Genomic DNA, 19529 nt, shown 5'->3' on the forward strand with positions numbered 1-19529 from the left:
TGTAAATTTAATATCTATAAATAAAATATCCTATCTATCTATCTATCTATCTATCTATCTATAATTTTTCAGCTTTTACAAATCACTGTTGATGTTGTTTAACTATTAACACCCTGCTCTTTTTTCTCGTATAACACGCTGTAGTAAAAGTATGAATCATCCTTAAATAAATGGAAATCCTGCTTCGCCTCAATCGTTTGCCATGCGTCTCAAGTAGCGTGTTTATTGTATTGAGATCACGTGACTGTGCCGACCAATCGGAGTTGCGGACGATACGCCGCACACTAGCCCTGTGTTCCCTGCGCTCTCATTAAATTCACTCATCCGTCTGGGATATCAGTTTCATTTAAGCGAGTCGATTCGTTTGGATTGTTTGTTGAACTGTGATTCATCACAGTGTTCCCGTAAGTCTCACAAGTGCCATTTACGGTTTTAGTTAAGTTTAATAATTAGCTTATATTATTCAACCAGTCTGATGTCGTTTGTAAAGTGTTTTTCCAATCTTCTTTCGTTTAAGGCGCTAGTTATCCATACTCTGGAGAAAATGTTTCATTTAACTTTCATTTAAGAGATGAATCATTTGCGGTTCGGTTCGACTGAATCACAAAAAAGATCCAGTTCAAAAGAATTATTCTTTCGCGAATCGGACATCACTCCAGACTAGGGGTCGAGCTTAGTGAGCATGTATTTATTAACACATCCCCGGTGAGCATCCTGAGCCGGTCTGTTGCACACAGTCAGTGTGGGGTGTCGATATTTTATCAAGGTCTTTTACTTTTTACATTAATGTAATATCGCGAATTAAAGAAACAGCCTCCCGTTGGATTTGATGTCCCTGCGACTGCAAGCTTGAGAGAGGTAGGTTTGATTCAGATGATGTATACGACCCTAATTCTTGTGTTGCGTACAAATATGAGATAGAACTTTCAATTGGAAATACATTGATTTGGATCGCATCGCGTGACAGTTCTCTGACAAGTTTGCGCATGAAGATAAACAGAATCGCTAGTGTGTGAAATGCATGTTCATTTAATGAAGATTACATCTCTGAAGCTTTCTGTTGGCGTTTTAAACTTTATACATCAACATCAAGGATCAGCAGGATCTTGTGTCTCATAGTGCAACGTTTCCTGAGAAACATGAATGAGTGTATACGTATATCCTGTTTATTTAAAGGTGGGTGATTTCTTGCAGCCAATATAAATATTCAAAATCACCAAAACAAACACGCCCCTACCCCAAAAGCAGGGCTCTTGAGGGGGTGACTAATGACTAAAAGCATCACTTCTGTGAAACCACCATCTCCCCTATAACCATCCCCTTAGATTAATAATGTTGGTTATTATGTAAACATGTAAAAAATTATGTAAAAAAGCTGCACACAAGCTGAAGCAAGTTTGTAATTTTTCGCGCAAAATGGTTCAAGCGCAACTTTTGAAGTTCTTTAAAAATAAGACAACAGAGTGTGGTTTTTCCTTGATTAGAATTTAAAGACATTCCCCTGCCATAATGTCATTGTGCTGTTTGTGACTAGTCTGTGAGGGACTGAGAGATGACAGGAGAGCTGATCATCGAGTATGTCATCCGTTGTGACATTAATGAGAGCTATAGAGAGCAGAGCAGATAGCTCCATATTATGTCCATTATGTACAATATCTGCATTTTATTGGACAAACTGCTCTAGATGTTTTTAGACAATATTAAAATCCTGTCTGGGACGTGTCCTGTATGAACGGCACATATAGCCACCCTACTCCAATACTGAAAATCTGATCAGAAATTTACACGGGTCCTACTTCTTGCCTTATCCTAAGCCTTCTTTCGTTCCACAGACATTTTCCTCTTTTGTTTTTTTATCTGTCATCTCTATCTTTCTGTTGTTGCTCGGCATGGCTAATGTCCATCCTGTGCACTGAGCGCTCTCTCCTCCACATCATGAGTAGACTTGCCCCTTACTGCTGATTGGCTACAAGTTTGTTTTGGTACGCGGCTAACTCAATTTTCTAAAGAGTTTTTTTTTAATAAAAAACCTTTAAGCGACTGAGATCATATACATTTGCGCACACTTGTTTGTATGTTGTGCACCAGTCACATACATTTATATAACAAAACACACACAGCAAATTATATATGCATATAAACCAGTTTTAAGCTGCATGCATGCGTGTTATAAATGTAAAAATGTGTGATTGTTTTCAAAAATATTTAAGTAGGCTATGTATTAAAAATCTATATTTTATATTGTTCATAGCCTATATATTTTAATTTGTTTTCATTTATTTGTAATAATGTGTCTCTCTGCTCGTGTATATACTGTACATAAGCATTTACTCAAACACACACACACACACACTGCTGCATACTATCAAGTACTTATTTAATAAGCAGTGCTTTAAAAAAAAGCAATTGAAGTTAAATCTGCTTGTTATCAGTTATGGGAAACTTGCATGGAGTAGTAAGTCTGTCAACAGATAAATGACTAAACAATGAAAGTCTTTATCATTTACTCCACGTTTCCATTTGGAACTGAGTCAGGGCCGCTGTTTCTCTGTAAGAGAATAGTGGTCTGGCGGGTATTGCTTGTTTCTAAATTTAGATGTTGCTGTTCAGTATTCTCCCAACATCCAGCTTGCAGCTGGTTACATAATGCTTGTCGAGTTGAGCATTTTAATGAATTGAAGGGACAGTCGGATGCAATCTGAGTCTCGTCAGGACTGTGTGAGGTGATGACGCCATAGCGCTTCTCTCCCATCCTTCTGTCAGCGGGTGTGATCTGAAAATAGTCCCCTAATGAGGGACCCTCAGAGTTCTCAGCAAAACAGGGTCAACTGCAGGGTCCCAAGAGAGATGAAATCATAATGCTCCTAACGGAAGGCCTCCAGAAAGTCATGGTTTTGCTTTGACAGAGGTTTGATATTTTCTAAAGGTGTGTTGGAGAGACACCAAGCAGTTGACGTCTTTCAGTGAGGTGACATTTCTAAGGTCGCTGTCAACTATCTCTTTATTTGATGCAGTGTGGCCTTGATGACCTTTAATATTGCTTGCTTGTTGACAAGACTTTCAAGGCCAGAGAGTCAGCACAAGTCTAAAATGACTTCTTGGAAACAATTGTGGTGAGGATATATTGCGAATGCAGTCCTTGCAGTTATTTATTATTGTATTTCATTTTCAAAAGGGCACGTTTGAATATTTTATGACCTCAAATGACCATAATAACCAAAGGCTATCTTTTCTCTGGAATGCTGCAGTGTGGTTGCTAGGGTGTTCTTCATGGTTTCTAGTAGTTGTTTACTGGCCAAAATCAAAATATATTTCTTGTGTCCTTTGTTTGTGGATTTTTTTGTTTTTGTTTTTTTTTTGTGCAAATTTTTTTATTTGCACCCCAATTTACTTCCTTACAGGGGATCATTCACCCAAAAAAATTTAACTTTGTTATTAATTACTCACTCTCTGCACAGTCATTTTCACGGATTTGTGAGAACAGGGATCGTTGTTTTCTGAACATGAAATTTTTAAAGGAAAAACCTTTTTTTTTTTTTTTTTTTACCACAATCATTGTTGTGTAAACATACTCTTAGAAAAAACTTTGCATTATTTGACATTATCATTCTGGAATTGATTGGGTGGTGAGAAATAAAAAAATGACATGAAGTTTACTAAAATAATCATACAATGCACACATAGCTCCGGGTTGTCTTTTTTTGAAGGAATAGTTCACCCAAAAAATACAATTTGCTGAAAATATACCTACTCACAGGCCATCCAAGATGCAAATGAGTTTGTTTCTTCATCGGAACAAATTTAGCCATCCATTACTTACAATGGATCCTCTGTAGTGAATGGGTGCCGTCAGATTAAAAACATCACACTGATCCACAGACCTGTGAAGTGCAGTTAAAAACATCTTAATGATGAATTTGTTTATTACAAAAGTTTTTATCAGCTGTTTGGACTCTCATTGCACCCATTCACTCAAGAGGATCCATTAGTAAACAAGTGATATAAGTCTACATTTCTTTCGCTCCTTTTTTTTAGGGATGCACTGATATCACTTTTTCCATTACTCACCCGATACGATACTTTTATTTTTGGTACTTGTCGATACTGAGTACCAATACCGATATTTATATTACATATGTAAAAAAAAAAATTATATTGGGTACAGAAACCAAAAGAGTATGTATAATGTTAGCTGGTTAACTTCATTTATTAAATAGATACAGTCAAACCTAAATTTATTCAGACAACATTATCACAGTTTATTCACTGTAGTTTAAAAGATGGTAATATAATATGACAAGAACTCAGACATAAACTTTGTCAGAACAAATTCAGCTTGATAATGTTAGATAACTTTGATAGAAAGGTATGTAATGGTTTACAATCAAACAAAAAACATTTCAGATAGCTATTTGTATGACAGTATTTGCCAAACTAGTATAAACACTTAGTCGGGCAACCCTTAACCTTAATGACTGCCTATAGCCTCCTGGGCATGCGGTCATCCAGCTGCATCTAAACCTGAATTTTTTTCCCAGACTCGGTCTGAATAATTTTTTGGTCCCAAATTTGTATAGTTTTATTGGTATTCTTGAGGTTTTGATAGCCCAAAATTAATTTAACTAGCCGGAAAAAACAAAACAAAACAAACAAAAAAAAAATCGGCTGACCTTTACTGTGGACAAATCAGCATGATCAGCAAAAACTACTAGCATATCGGGATGTAATGATTCAATAAACTCACAATGTGATAAAATTCACAATGCAGATTACACCACACAATTTTCTTACAATTTCAAATTCAAATCCTAAATTAAATAAAAAATTATACAACTAAAACAAATCTCTTCATATAAACAGGCTTTCTCTGTGCTCTATTTTAAATCAGAGGAAACCATTTGAATTACTATCCAAAAAAATATGCTAAATACATGTTATTTGGATTTTCTAATTAAAAAATTTGAAAGCAAAAACAGAATGGTCCGACTTAAGCTTTGTGATTGAGACGCAAATGTCACTATCTGACAGCAGGTGCCACTACTGGAACAGCAGGTATTTAAAGGCTGCTGCCCCTTTAAGACTGAATGCACGGATTCAATGTAATAATGCACAGGAGATTTTTTTCTCCACTGTATAGGTTGACTTAAGACATAACCAAATGGGTTTACGAGAATACTTGCAGAGACAGTTATTTTTAGATAATTTTGTGTGTATGTGTTTATTCCAAATCAAGGATACGTGAAAGAGGAATCAATTCTGTGTAAGTGCATTGTCTGAAATGCTGCTCTCAGTGATTGCTTTGAATGAGAGCGCTCAAGCTCTGAATGTGTGCGAATGGTTTAGAATGCTTGGATGTTTAAATCAGCAAGACTTAGAAACAAGTGCAAACTACGATACGTTTTACCTCTACAAGTGAGTAAACAACGCAAATCAAGTTAGGAATTTTACATCACTATTCAAGATAGCGATCTGTGTGAACAATTGGTTTCCGCAATGGTTTCGTTAAACAAAATAAATTAATTTAAAAGATTGACTCAAAAGAATAATCTGTTCACAAATCAAATCATGAACTTGCATTACCTAGCCAAAGATGATCTATACTTGAAAATATTCGAATGAATAAAGATTTCAAGTTCATCTGTAAAGCACATAAAGCTATCGTTTGACTTTATACACTTTTATTTCATGCATGATTCATATGGATTTATTAACTTAATGCAAAGTGTGAATTCTAGGAAAATTTTTGTCTCATGATGATGAGCATGTATAAACGCTCACTAGGAGTTGCTAAATGAACAGGGTGCTGCAACTGCACGCAGGTTTTTTTTTTCATAGGAGAATCAGTTGCCATATTGGTTAAAATTCCCAAACTGTTTACTTAAATATTCATTTAAGAAATGACATCACAATTAAAAGTAATCACTTTGGTAATCTAAAAAACTTTTCGGATGTAACTGTAATCTGATTACCCCTTATTTAAAATATAATTATAACGAAATACAGTTACTCATATTTTGTATTTTAAATACGTAACGCTGTTACATGTATTTCGTTACTCCCCGGCCCTGCTGGTAGTCTCCCGAATGAAGAATTTTTGCATGAATTCCAGAAATAAACTATAATGTCCTGCACCCACTAGTAAATTTTTTTTGGTGTTTCTTTGTCTGAATATGACACTTATTACATGCTGTTTGGTATCAGCGTTTGGTATTAGGGGATTTTAACGAGGACCAGTACAAGTATGAGTACAGGAGCTCAGTATCGGGCCCGATACAGATACCAGTATCGATATCGGTGCATCCCTACTTTTTTAATTGTGATGACTTACACCACTGAAACATTCACAATAAGTGCATTACAGAAGCAGTTTTGATTTAGAGAAGATCTATTGTACAAGATGCTACCAAAATCAACCATCTTCTTGCCTTGAAATGTTCATTTCTTTTATTTTGGCTTGCACATCAAACACCTTCTGTCAAGTCGCACACTTATGTCCAGCCCACATGCTGCTGTGTTGTCTCTTATGGCTCATCTGTGATTCAGCTGTGGAGTTTCCCCTTAAGGGCAACGAGATTCAGCTGAAGGGCTTTCTGTTTTTACATACAGTTACGGTCCGCAGACTACATTTCCAAACCACTGAGGCATTATGAAATAACAAGATACTCTTGTTTTCACTGAAATATCCCAGAAGGTCAATTGCTTATTCACATTGGCTTTGTTATACAGTCCAAAACCACTGTTTATGGATTCTGGTTATTTATTTAGTAATAGTAAAAAAAATAGGATAAAATGGTCACCGTATTGCATTTGTACTTTGCCGGCTTGTCCAAACCCTTCTGGCAGCCAACACGAAAGTCTCATCGATTTGCTGGCCGGACCATGAGGTTATTGACCAAATGTGTCATTTGAAATGCAGGAGAGCAGATCACCATCAAATGTGGATTTGCTTTGAAATGTTCTCTTATTGATCCGTGACTTCGGACTCGCAACAACTCAACCAGCTGAAAGGCAATTAATCTAGTTTTACAGCTGAATGCAACACCTTTTTCAAATTCATCTGGTGTTATAGGTCAAATACTTGACAATAAATAGATAAATAACGTAAAACCTGTAAAGCTGATCCATTTAGTTTCAAGCAGTTATATGACAGCTGAGGCTTTGGAAACAGATCAGAGGTGGCAGCACAGTTTGAAAAGCGGCGTCCACTCTGCATTTCAATTATTCTGCTTGGGCTGCAGTCTGCAGTGAAACAAGCACAGAAATATCTGACTGTCTCTGCTTCAAAGCTTTGTTTGAGACAACCCTGTCGAGGAAGATATAGTGTGTTTGAAACTGGGAAATGATGAACAGTCATGTGTTGATTGTGAAGCATGATGTTGTTGTACTGGACATCTGGTAAGTGATGCGCAGCTGTGAGGAGGCGTACAACCTCATCTGTCTGTGCTGCCACAATCAAGTGGCAGAAGAGCAATAATGTACTAAATGATTTTACCTGGAAAGGAAGCGAACAAAGAGTTAATCAGAAACACTTCAGCTTTAGTCATTCATTTAGTTCTCATTGTGAATATATGCAATTAGTTTCCTTGAGATTGCATATATTATTATTATTAATGTAGTTCTTGCATGGTGATATTATGTGAATGTATGTTTTGCATGGTGATAAGCATGTACATTTTTTATTTATTTAGATTACATTACATTTGAATTTCAGATCACCATTACATTTGGCTGTGAAAATACCTCCATAATGATTATTTAAAGCTATTTTTGTGTGAAATGAGAAAATATAAATAAAGGTTTATCCATTGGATGCAATATTCACTTTTACATGTTGTTTGAACTGAAATGTGCCTTGGTATTGTGTGTACACAACCACCCTATATTGATAGAAATCTACCCACTTCTTTTATATATATATATACATCATCTTTTTTTGTTGTTGAATGTAGTAATGAACATTAGAGCCTGACCGATATATTGTTTTGCCCATATGTTATCGGCCGATTTGAGCCTGTTGCGTATATATCTATATCTGCCTTTTTTTTACTCCCTAATATCGGTATCAACCCCAAAAAAACCATATGGGTTGGGCACTAATGAACATAGCAATCGGCATTTACTCCTGACATCTGACATTTTTAAAGGGAATGTGCCCCCAATCTACCTAAACGTGTCTATGTTTCCGTGAATCATTCGTGTACCAGCTTCACCCACAGAAGAAGTGAGTATAATATATATATATATATATTATAATCTTTGTAAATCGCCTTTACTAATAATGTGTATATATTTGGACAGGAGTTTTAATTTGAGGGTATGATCACCAAAATCGGAGGAAAGGTTAAGGAATTACAGCTCTTTAATATATACCTCCCCCCATTTGCAAATATCATAAGTAATTGAACAGTTGAACCAAAAGCAGTTTCATGGACAGATGTGGGCTATACGTTCATTATTTCTGCCTCATTTAAGCAAGCAAAAGGTCTGGAGTTGATTCTTAGTGTGTCATTTACATTTGGAAGCTGTTGCTGTGAATCCACATCATGTGGTCAAAGAAGCTCTCCATTCAAGTGAAACAGACAATTGTTAGGCTTCAAAAACAAAATAAATCCATTAGAGAGATAGCAGGAACATCAAGAGTGGCCAAATCAACAGTTTGGTACATTCTGAGAAAAAAGAACACACTCAGCAACATAAAAAGGCCTGGAGGTCCACAGAGGACAACAGTGGTGGATGATCAGAGAATCCTCTCCTCTCCAAAGAAACATCCAGCCCAGTGAAGAACACTCTCCAGGAGGTAGATGTGTCACTGTCAAAGTCTACAATCAAGAGAAGACTTGACCAGAGCAAATACAGATCATCTGTGAAACACTGTGGAGCAGTGTGATGGCCATGAGCGTGCATGGCTTTCAGTGGCTCTGGGTTACTGGTGTTTAGTGACAGAAGTGTACAGGGATATACTGTCTGCCCAGATTCAGTCAAATGCAGCAAAGTTGATTGGACAGTGCTTTATAGTACAATGGACAATGACCAAAAACTTACAGCAAAAGCAACCCAGGTGTTTTTGTAGGTAAAAAATATGAATATTCTGCAATAGCCAAGTTAATCTCCTGGGCCCGGTTTTTCAAAAGTAATCCAGTAGGATTCTGGATAACGGATTGGATCAAATCTTGAAAATGTGTTTTTCAAAAGAAAAAACGGATTACATAATCGGATTAGATCACGTAATCCAATCTTGGTTTTGATCCGGATCAAACCTTTAGTTAGTTTTTTTTTTAGAACTTTTTTGTAGGATTTGGATCACTTTGATCCAAAAAAAATCTGGATTAAACTGATCCCATCAGAAGGGTGGATTCAGCATGGATTTCATGGCCAAAATGTCATGAAAACTTAAAAAATGTATCAAATAATACTATATTCAGATCATGCAGTATCTTACAATAAATCCTATTTATTCATAAGGTTTTAATTTTATTTGTTCATCCATCAGGCTACAGTGATTAGGTAGGCTTTAATGTATTCAGCCTTTCAGTATAGGCCTACAGCAAAGTAGAAAGATTTTGGCCTCATAAAATAATCCCCCAAACAGCTGTCAAAATTGACCAAAAACAATATTTTTTTATTCTGTCACTAATTTATATATATATTCATCACAATCGAAAATATTTTTTTATATTAAGTCTTTTTTTTTTTTTTTTTCAATACATCCATACTTGATACTTGTTATAAATATCCTCAGTGTACAGTGTTTGTGTTGTAGGTCTCAGATGAGCTGACTGCTGGAAGAGGTGGGGGTTTTCTTGTTTTTAGTTTTTTTTAAATGTGTGGGTTTTCATTTCAAATAAAAATAAACTTATTTTGACCCCATACTGGCTATTCTACTTGTTGATCTTTACATATCTATAGTTCTACACTGTGATTTCCTATCCTGTTTGAGCACTGGTTATCCAGCACTGGTTATCCAGATTTGGTGATCCTGAAAAGTTCCTATCCGGATCAGAATGATCCAATCCGATGTTGCTTTAAAAAACTGGCTCCAAAAGTAAGATGGATTAAATGATCACGGATCGCAGAAAAAGGATTACTAAATCCGGATCAATTTTATCCGGATTAAACCTTTTGGAAAAACCGGGCCCTGATCTTAATCTGATTGAACATGCATTTCACTTGCTGAAGACAAAACTGAAGGCAGAAAGACCCACAAACAAACAACAACTGAAGTCAGCTGCAGTAAAGCCCTGGCAAAGCATCACAAAGGAGGAAACCCAGTCTCTGGTGATGTCCATTAATTACAGACTTAAGGCAGTCATTGCATGCAAAGGATTCTCAACAACATATAAAAAATTTAAATTTTATTTAATTTGAGCTCTTAAAAATGGGGAGACTGTAAAAATGGTTGTAATTCCCAAGCATTTTATGTTATATTTTTGCTCATCCCCTTGAATTAAATCTTTAAGTCTGCACTTCAATTTAATCTTGATTGTTTAATTTTACTTCTACTCTGGTGGCATACAGAGCCAAAAATATGAATGTCCAAATATATGGACCTAACTGTATATCCTCCAGGCTCGTACTGCTGTATAGAAGCATCCAATCAAAATGTCGTATTGAATTCATTTTTTTTTAGAAATGGCTGTGAAACCGAAGCATTAAGCAGTGGGCGACTCAATCTTTAGGTCTCATTTCACATCTCTCCTCCTCCCTCTCTGTCTGGCTGAAGTGGTGAAGATGCTCTGTGGGGTTTAATAGAGAACAGCATGGACGAGGCTGCCAGCCAGCTGGAGAGAGACCATGTTCACAGCGTGTACGAGAGGATCGCACCCTACTTCAACGACAGCCGCTACAAAGCTTGGCCCAAGGTCAAACAGTTTCTGCTAGAGCAGGAGCCCGGCAGCATCGTGGCGGATGTCGGTAAGGGTTTGCGTTCTGTCTTTAATGTGTGTCACGAGATATAAAACTCTCAGAACAGATCAATATGCTTTTACTAGTGTCAAAGTCACGCTTTCTTTGTAAACAATCTTTGTATCCTACGGCTGAAAATAAATGCATGTAATCTTGTCTTTATTCTTTTGCCTGCAAAAGCCTAATGGCCCGTTATCACATACAGACTTAGCAGACTGGATTTACTTCACCGCTGTTTGAAAGGAAATGCAATTATTCATATTAAAGTTTAATAAGGATGAATGGGCACCAACGTTATTACTGTACGACACTGGAAAAACAACCCCAGTGAATCATCCATTCGGGAAAAACAATTTTATGTTAATTATCCATTTTTATGACATGCACTGATTACTTTTTTGATTATTGCAGGATGTGGCAATGGCAAATATCTGCACATCAATGATGATATCTTTAAGTTGGGCTGTGACGTGTGTCGACCATTGGTGGACTCTGCGTGGGGTCGAGGTCACGAGGTGCAGCTTTGTGATGGCCTGCGTTTACCCTACAGAGATGGCTGTTTTGATGCAGTGCTCTCCATTGCAGGTAATTCAGCAAAATAAATACCCTTAAACATTTCGATGGATTCATTCTGATTCTCATTTACATTCATTTAATGATTCAGTAATTTAAATATTACATTAATGATTCTTTCAGTAATAATAATAATAAAAAAACCTCAAAACATTTATTATATATTATTATATAATATATAATTTTATATATTTAAAAGGTTATTATATAATTGTTTTAAAACTTCAGGTCAGTTGGTTTTTGATTAATAATCATCATAGTAAAAATACTGAGACAAATTAATTCTGTGCTTCCTACAATTCAATCTTTTTATTATTAATTTAAAAATTAATTAGACTTAAAAAATGCATAAATAAAAGAGAGAAAGCAATTTTATGGTATATATCTCAACTAAATACATTTAATTAATATAATGAATTTTTTTTTGCAGCTAATACATAGACAAACATCTCATTTTTTAGATGTTAGGGTTGCATGACAAATATCGGCCGATAATTAAAGTGCAGAGTTCACACTACACAAAGCCGTTGTTAACCAACAACCTGCGCAAATAAACATTGATAATGAACGTGGATTTGCGCAGCTTGTCAGTTAACAACAGCTCTGTGTGGTAAAAGCTGCTCTAGGTGAAATCACTCACCTGATGGAATTTAAAGATTAGAGAACTGGCTTTACTGACGAGATGGGCATTAATTATCGGCCGATATTTATCGTGCACCCTTATTGAATGTCTATATAGTTTTTATACATTTTCAGTTTGTTATTTTAGAACATTAAGTTAAACTAAATGAACATTGGAAATGTTACTTTAAAAATGTATACTTTGGTAATTATATTTTATTTCATTTAACGCTTATTTTATTTCAAGTAATGGAAATAGATTTAGGTAACTGTAATAACCCTGACATTCAAATACATTCTGGTTCTGATGCAGATTCCTTTTAATGAGTCAGTTCATTAATGATTCCATTATTGATTCTTTTAGTACTTTTGAGGAAGCAGTTTATTAGTTATACAAATGACTTTTAGTTCAGTGAATAAGTGTAGAACTGTTCTTATTGATTCAGTGAGTCATTAGAATGATTCATTCTGACAGAGCACATGTTTATGAATATTTTTTTATCCGAATCATATACAAGAATCAACTCATTAGGGCCATTTGTTTGTGAATGGTCCACACTAGTTATGCTTTTTGTAACTGCGTGCAACCAGCAAGAACTATTCACACTTGAAAAGCTTTCAATTTCATATTTCTTTCTTTTAAAATGGGTCTTAATTCCCATTCATAATAGTCATGAAACTAGTCAAAATTATTTCACATGTAAATTAATTTCAACGATTTTTATTTCCTTTTATGCACATTCATGTTTTATTTTAGTGCAGAATGTATTGGAACAGTAAAAGGTCATGTTGCTTTAAAAGGAACATGCAGTGCGGACAGGCTCTGACATGAGATCGTTAGCATAATGATCTATGAGGATGTCCATTCATAGGAGCACAATTCAAAATGTCATACACCCACATTAACACTAGTATTTCCATCAAACCATTTAATTTCAATCAGCTGATAGTGCTGCCATTAACTTGAAATGGAGCGGATATATAGGTTTATTTAGGCTTTATGAGGTGGAGGAAACAAGAGGTGTTTCTAGGCTACAGGAGATTAGTGCTTCTTGGAAGAGGCCTGGGAGTATTTGTTGTCAGGCGGTACAGCTGGGTCACCTGGCAACCCCTCGTGAATCCTCAGAGAGAAGATTAATGTGCCCATTGATGATATCAGAGTCTCATAATGGTTTAAACACTCTGAAAGCCCCCACTTAATGCAGGAAACAGCCCACCGCTATGAGCTGGGCTGTCTACATTGATTTTGATTTTTTATTCTTCAGAGATGTGTCCTACACGGGGACACTGTCTTTTCTGAAAGGATGGTTTACCAAAAATTTAAAATATTTAATTTTATTTCTTCATCGAAAAACAATTCTCTATCTCACACTCTCTATCAGAATACTACTTTTTGTTGGATTCAAATGTATTAAGTGTGCATTTTTTATTTTAGTTTCTAATTTAAAATTATTTTACTATTGTTTTATCATTATTATTAATATTATTGTTATTATTGGGGAATAATAATAACAATCAACAGTATTCATGTGGGACATTGAATAGACACAACATTGACTCACAGAAACAGTATATTTTATATATATATATATATATATATATATATATATATATATATATATATATATATATATATATATATATATATATATATATATACAGTGGGGCTCGAAAGTTTGGGCACCCCTTGCAGAATCTGTGAAAATATGAGTAATTTTCAAAAAATAAGAGAGATCATACTAAATGCATGTTATTTATTATTTAGTACTGTCCTGAGTAAGATATTGTACATAAAAGATATTAACATTTAGTCCACAAGACAAAAAAATTGCTGAAATTATTAAAATAACCCCATTCAACAGTTTGGGAACCCTTGGTTCTTAATACTGTGTTCTGTTACCTGATGATCCTCGACTGTCTTTCTGTTTTGTGATGGTTGTGCATGAGTCCCTTGTTTGTTCTGAACAGTTAAACTGAGCAGCGTTCTTCAGAAAAATCTTTAAGGTCCTGCAGATTCTTCAGTTTTCCAGCATCTTTGCATATTTGAACCCTTTCCAGCAGTGACTATATGATTTTGAGATACATATTTTCAGACTGAGGACATTTGAGGGACTCAAACACAACTATTTAAAAAGATTCAAACATTCACTGATGCTCCAGAAGGAAACAAGATGCATTAAGAGCTGGGGGGTGAAAACTTTTGGAATTTGAAGATCAAGGTAAATTGTACTTAATTTGTGTACCGGGAAACATACAAGTATCTTCTGTTGCTTACGAAGGGCAGAACTAAATGGAAAACAATTATATTTCAACAAAATAAGAAAAATTTGGCCATCTTCATCGTGTTCAAAAGTAAAATTTATTGGATACATGGCACAAGTAGGGGTTTTATGGTACTGCATAAGGCAAATAAAATAATTAATTCTGGGTTGAAACTATTCCTTGAAATCATTCGGATATATATCAATGACCTATGAATACAATTTCTTTCAATTGCTTAGTCATCCACCACATGTCCACCAAAGAACGGCGTGTCCGAGCAATAAAAGAGATGGCACGCACCCTGCGTGTGGGAGGGCGGATCATGATTTATGTTTGGGCCATGGAGCAGAAGAGGCGCAAGTTTGAGAAACAGGACATCTTTATTCCCTGGAACCCCAATCCTCCTTTATCTCCCGCCCTCAGACAGCGAGGCAATGGAACCCAAAGCGTCAGCGATGACTCCGCTTCCAGCGACAAGCACAGAAAAGTGAGAAGCATATCCTCCATGGTGGATGAAGGAGACTTGATCAGCCCCGGCCAGCAGAAACAACAGAGGCTTTGGTTCTTCTCCAGATCTTTGGATTCAGTGCTGGACTTCACCAGCCTGACTGTGTCCCGCTCCTCTTCCAGCTCTTTACAAACCCCTGTCGACGAAGCATCGGAAAGCAGAAGCCGGCGAACTAGCAGTAGAGGTCTGATCAGGCAGATGTCCAGCCTCTTTTCATCCTCTTCCAGAACCAGTCTAGAAGAAGACGTCTTCATCTCAGACCCCAACGAACAGGTCCATAAAAATGACAACAGAAGTTCTGGGAATGGAAATGAGACTGTTCCTGTGGAGCTCGTCCATGATTGTTCTGCAGTACCATTGCCTGACTTGGTGTCCTACCAGAGGGATCAGTCAACTTGTGAAGGAAACGTGGAGGTAGATGGTACACTGAGCCAACAAGAGCCCTTGCAGAGGCAGGAAAGCACAGCGTCTCTCCTGGAAAGTGATGGGATGAGTGGACAGAGCAGCGAACAGCTGAAGGACTCTTGTCTGAGATACTACCACGTATTCAGGGAAGGAGAACTGACACAGTTGATCCAAAACCATGTTGATGAGCTCCATGTTTTGCACACTTACTTGGATCACGCCAATTGGTGCGTAGTGGCTGAGAAGGTTCAAGTCTGGAAGGTTTAAGTTTCATTTTTTAAATGTTTTCATTAATAATATCCGTTTTGAGGTCTTTAAAAGTTTTAGTTGTAGATTTTAAGTATTGGGACCAGAGAGCTAATATTAAGCTGACATTAGCTGTTCAGTATCAATGGCAATAACAAGCAAGGTATTGATGCTTTGACGAGACCAGTGTTGGTCCAAGTCGTAACTTTAAAATGTGCAATTCGAACTTGAGATTTAGTCTCCATTCTTTGTGATGTCTTAAGTTTTGAGTTGAAAATAATTGACTTCACTTGCACTGATTTTAATGGTGTATCACTATTAACTGTCTTAAGCATTGCCTGCCTGAAAAAGAAAGCATAGCACATCATTTTTCTGAACCAAACAATGTGAGCACATAACTAGCGTTTTCTTATTGAACGCTCTTCAGGAGTTTGTCTGTGTAGGTGTTGTGTTAGTATTAGCTGTTGTGCTGTGCTCTGAAGCTTTTAAACAAGATTTGATCTAGTCGACAGCTTGTTAATTGATTGCACATGTTTGTATTGGTGTAACCTGACCATGTCAAATTGTCACAACAAAGGTCTTTCATTTTCCTTTAAACTTGAACCATTTTTATGTGTATTTTTGACGTAAATACAATAAAAGCACTCTATTTAGTTTTATCTGACCCATTGGTGCAAATACATATCTTCACAGTTAAATATATATATATATATATATATATATATATATATATTGAATAAATGAATAAATATATTGAATAAATTGGTATAAGGCACCCAATAATGTCCCTGTTCAATTTAAACAGGTTCATGAAATACATGTTACTTTCATTATGAATTCTGTGACCTCACCTTTGATGCAGCTCTGTGAATTATTGAGTGCCTGGGCACCAGTTGATCAATATCTCTGGAATAGCCTCCTCCAATGACAGTAGCCACAGGAATGCCCCTTTTGACTGTCTGAAGAACATAAAGATCCCTCTGGTAAAGTCCTACGTCAGGTAAATGCACAAAGTCACTGAAGGGTCAATTACATAAAATACTGCTTAGATTTTTTATGATGATATATGTGCATAATAGAGTGAAAGGGTTCACCTTCATCTGTGAGATAAAGTCTTCCAAGTTCATCCTTCCAGTGTGGATCCACTCCAGAAGTATAGAGCACTATATCCAGCCGAGGTGTTTCCTGTAACCAAGGGAGGTGTTCATGGACTGCACAGGAAATTACTTAATGCATTTTACTATAGTATCACATACTGGTTTATTTAAAGGAATTGTTCCCCCAAAAACTAAAATTTGCTGAAAATGTAGTCACTTTCAGGCCATCTAAGATGTAGACAAGTTTGTTTTTCTTCAGAGGATATTAAGAGAAATTCAGCAGATCCTCTGCAGTGAATGGATGCCATCAGAATGAGAGTCCAAACAGCTGATTAAAACATCAAAATGATCCACACGACTACAGTCTATCAATTAATGTCTTTTTAAATGAAAAACTGTGTTTTTTTAAGAAACAAATCCATCGAGACATTTTTAACTTCAAACCATTGCTTATGGCTAAAATACAATACAATGAAATACAATAAATGTTCTCTATGCGTAATATTGCTTTTTCAGTGAAAAATGATCTGCATCAGGAGAGAAATATGCACAGATTCAAGATTCAAGATTTTTATTTGTCACATACAAAATTATATAAAGCATATATAACCAGCAGTGAAATGTGAGCCAGGTCCGCTCCATGGACAGTGCACTGTGTACAAGAAAAAACACACCAAAACAGTTTTAAATATGTCAGTGGATTTTGATGTGAGGGGATAACAGCAGGAGATTAAATTTTTCCCTCTCACAAAAGGAAGCATTATTGCGGATTAAGGATTGATTTTTAGCCCGAGTGTTTAAAATTAAAATGCCATAATGATGAATTGGTGTTTTGCAAACACAGCTTTTCGTTTCACAAGATATTAACTGATGGACTGGAGTCATGTGGATTACTTCTGGATTTCTGTGATGCTTTTATCAGCTGTTTGGACTCTCATTCTATCGGCACCTATTCACTTGCAGAGCAAGTGATGCAATGCTACATTTCTCAAAATCTGTTCTAATGAAGAAACAAACTCATGTGCATCTTGGATGACCTGAGGGTAACATTTATGCAAATTGTAATTTTGTTTGAGCTAATACTTTAATAAAGATTTATTGAAACTACATTTATTTAAAAGTCAAGATGTATATGTTTTTGTGAAAGTGAAGTGAAAATACCTTTCGAAACATGCTCTTTGTCTTCAATGCTAGGTGACTGTTGTTTTCTCACAGGAACGTTTTTCCCACAATGCGCTGAGAAGGTGAAAACATCCAGTTCATCCTTAAATATGAATGCTGTTCCATAACCCTAGTGCAAAGAGGAAATGAAAACTTTATCATTCATATCATTCTTATTATACATAATTCAGGAAAGCAACAGCATTTTGGTCAGTACAATATATATATTTTTTCAGTTTCAGATATGATTAATCCACTATTAATAAATATTTATTTCTCAAATATAAAACCAAAGAGTAAAACATGGGACAACAGAACAATATACTATAGTATTACAAACCTCCATAGTACCGCCATAGTAGCGAAATATGCGAACAGAAAAGAAAATATGTTTTGCATAAGAAAAAGCCTTTTTCCATTTTGACATTATTTTCATAACAAATAGGGTCTGTGCTATAATGAAATTCTTTTTTAAATAAATAAGAAGTACAATTGTAAATGTACCTACACCATGGTAATATTTATCATATATGCATATATATATATATGCACAAAATCCAGAAAATTATAAAGGCACATGGCAATAAATAAAGAACTAAAATTAAATTAAAATATAATAATTTTATTAGATATTGAGCTAATTTAAAATATTAGGCTTAATATTTATTATAATAGCATATAAACAGTACTAAAACAATCCTATATAAAGTAATCCAAATTATTTTAATATTGTTTTTAGGGTGAAATATGTCCCAGATGATCCACTCCACATCTTTGACATTAGGCACATACTAAATAACATACCTGTCTCATATCTGCAATCTGCAGCGTAGTTCTATACAAGAACTCTATAGGAATCCGGTTAGTCTCTGATCTTTCTCACTTATTTTGCCACTGATAAAGTTGGACAGGTACTCATCTGTATGCACACATCCCAGAAGGTCCGTGGAGTCAATCTTCGGGGCCCACATAACATAGTGACATTTAAAGTACATTATATTAAATTTGGCTTTGTTCAATATGCGTGTGTGTTAATATAAGTTGTAGATTCACTAATCATGTCCAACCTGTTTATCTGTTATGACCTGATCTCTAAGCAGACTCTCCAGGACTTTGGGGAACATTCCCATGGGAAACCTGTGGTTTTCAGGGAGGGCACATATGTACTTGGCATGATGAACTATAAGAAGTGCTCTTGATTCAAGGCAAGACTGTGAAGACGAAAAAAAAAAACATGCAAATGAGCGAAAATGAGAGTTCACTGCTCTCATGAGAATTGTAAATGTCATGTCTGGACTAGTTTACACTCTAGGGTGTTTAATGTGATAATATTGATTATACAATACATATTCGGCGTTGACAGACCTCCTCTGTGTTTCTGGGGTTGTTGTTGTCGTATTGTTTTTTTCTTGTTGAAATAGAGGTGTGCTACTGCCACCGTCTGTTGAGGAGTGAGAAAGGTGCAAATATGTCAAAATGTGCATGTATGGAGTCACTTTGCCTTATAGTGGAAACATTTGGATATTCTATAATGAAAACAAGCATGCAAGTAAATTAACAACCTCAAACATACACCTTGTGTATATATTTACATAATACATAAATAAATAAAAAGCAGAGGGGTGTTGTTCTGGCTGACTGCAACTTACACTAAACTGCATAGCCTATTAGGCCTAGGTGCTGCTTCTTACCAAATAAATGAATGAACGAATGAACATGGAATAGACTTGGCTTTATACTATTTTATTACTTTG

General features: G+C 35.7%; 1 protein-coding gene and 1 long non-coding RNA gene across 4 annotated transcripts; one reads left to right on the forward strand and one right to left on the reverse strand.

The window, feature by feature from the left end:
* Positions 1-352: 352 nt before the first annotated feature.
* On the forward strand, positions 353-16181 carry LOC127972731 (probable tRNA methyltransferase 9B). Of its 3 annotated transcripts, none has more exons than XM_052576479.1 (4): positions 353-858; positions 10628-10911; positions 11314-11487; positions 14598-16181. In XM_052576479.1, exons 2-4 carry the CDS (start codon positions 10758-10760, stop codon positions 15536-15538), a joined length of 1269 nt encoding a protein of 422 aa, XP_052432439.1. In that variant the 5' UTR covers positions 353-858; positions 10628-10757; the 3' UTR covers positions 15539-16181. The 3 variants fall into 3 exon arrangements, with proteins under 3 accessions (XP_052432439.1, XP_052432440.1, XP_052432438.1); XM_052576480.1 differs by having other exon boundaries at positions 10677-10911; XM_052576478.1 differs by having other exon boundaries at positions 10721-10911.
* A 128-nt stretch (positions 16182-16309) lies between these two features.
* On the reverse strand, positions 16310-19139 carry LOC127972734 (uncharacterized). The gene is made up of 5 exons (XR_008157147.1): positions 18843-19139; positions 18580-18731; positions 17776-17905; positions 16612-16702; positions 16310-16508 (listed from the first exon to the last, which is right to left on the reverse strand). It is a non-coding gene; the product is annotated as an uncharacterized LOC127972734 (long non-coding RNA).
* Positions 19140-19529: the final 390 nt, after the last annotated feature.

Source organism: Carassius gibelio, chromosome B15 (genome assembly GCF_023724105.1).
Source record: "Carassius gibelio isolate Cgi1373 ecotype wild population from Czech Republic chromosome B15, carGib1.2-hapl.c, whole genome shotgun sequence".
NCBI lineage: Eukaryota > Metazoa > Chordata > Actinopteri > Cypriniformes > Cyprinidae > Carassius > Carassius gibelio.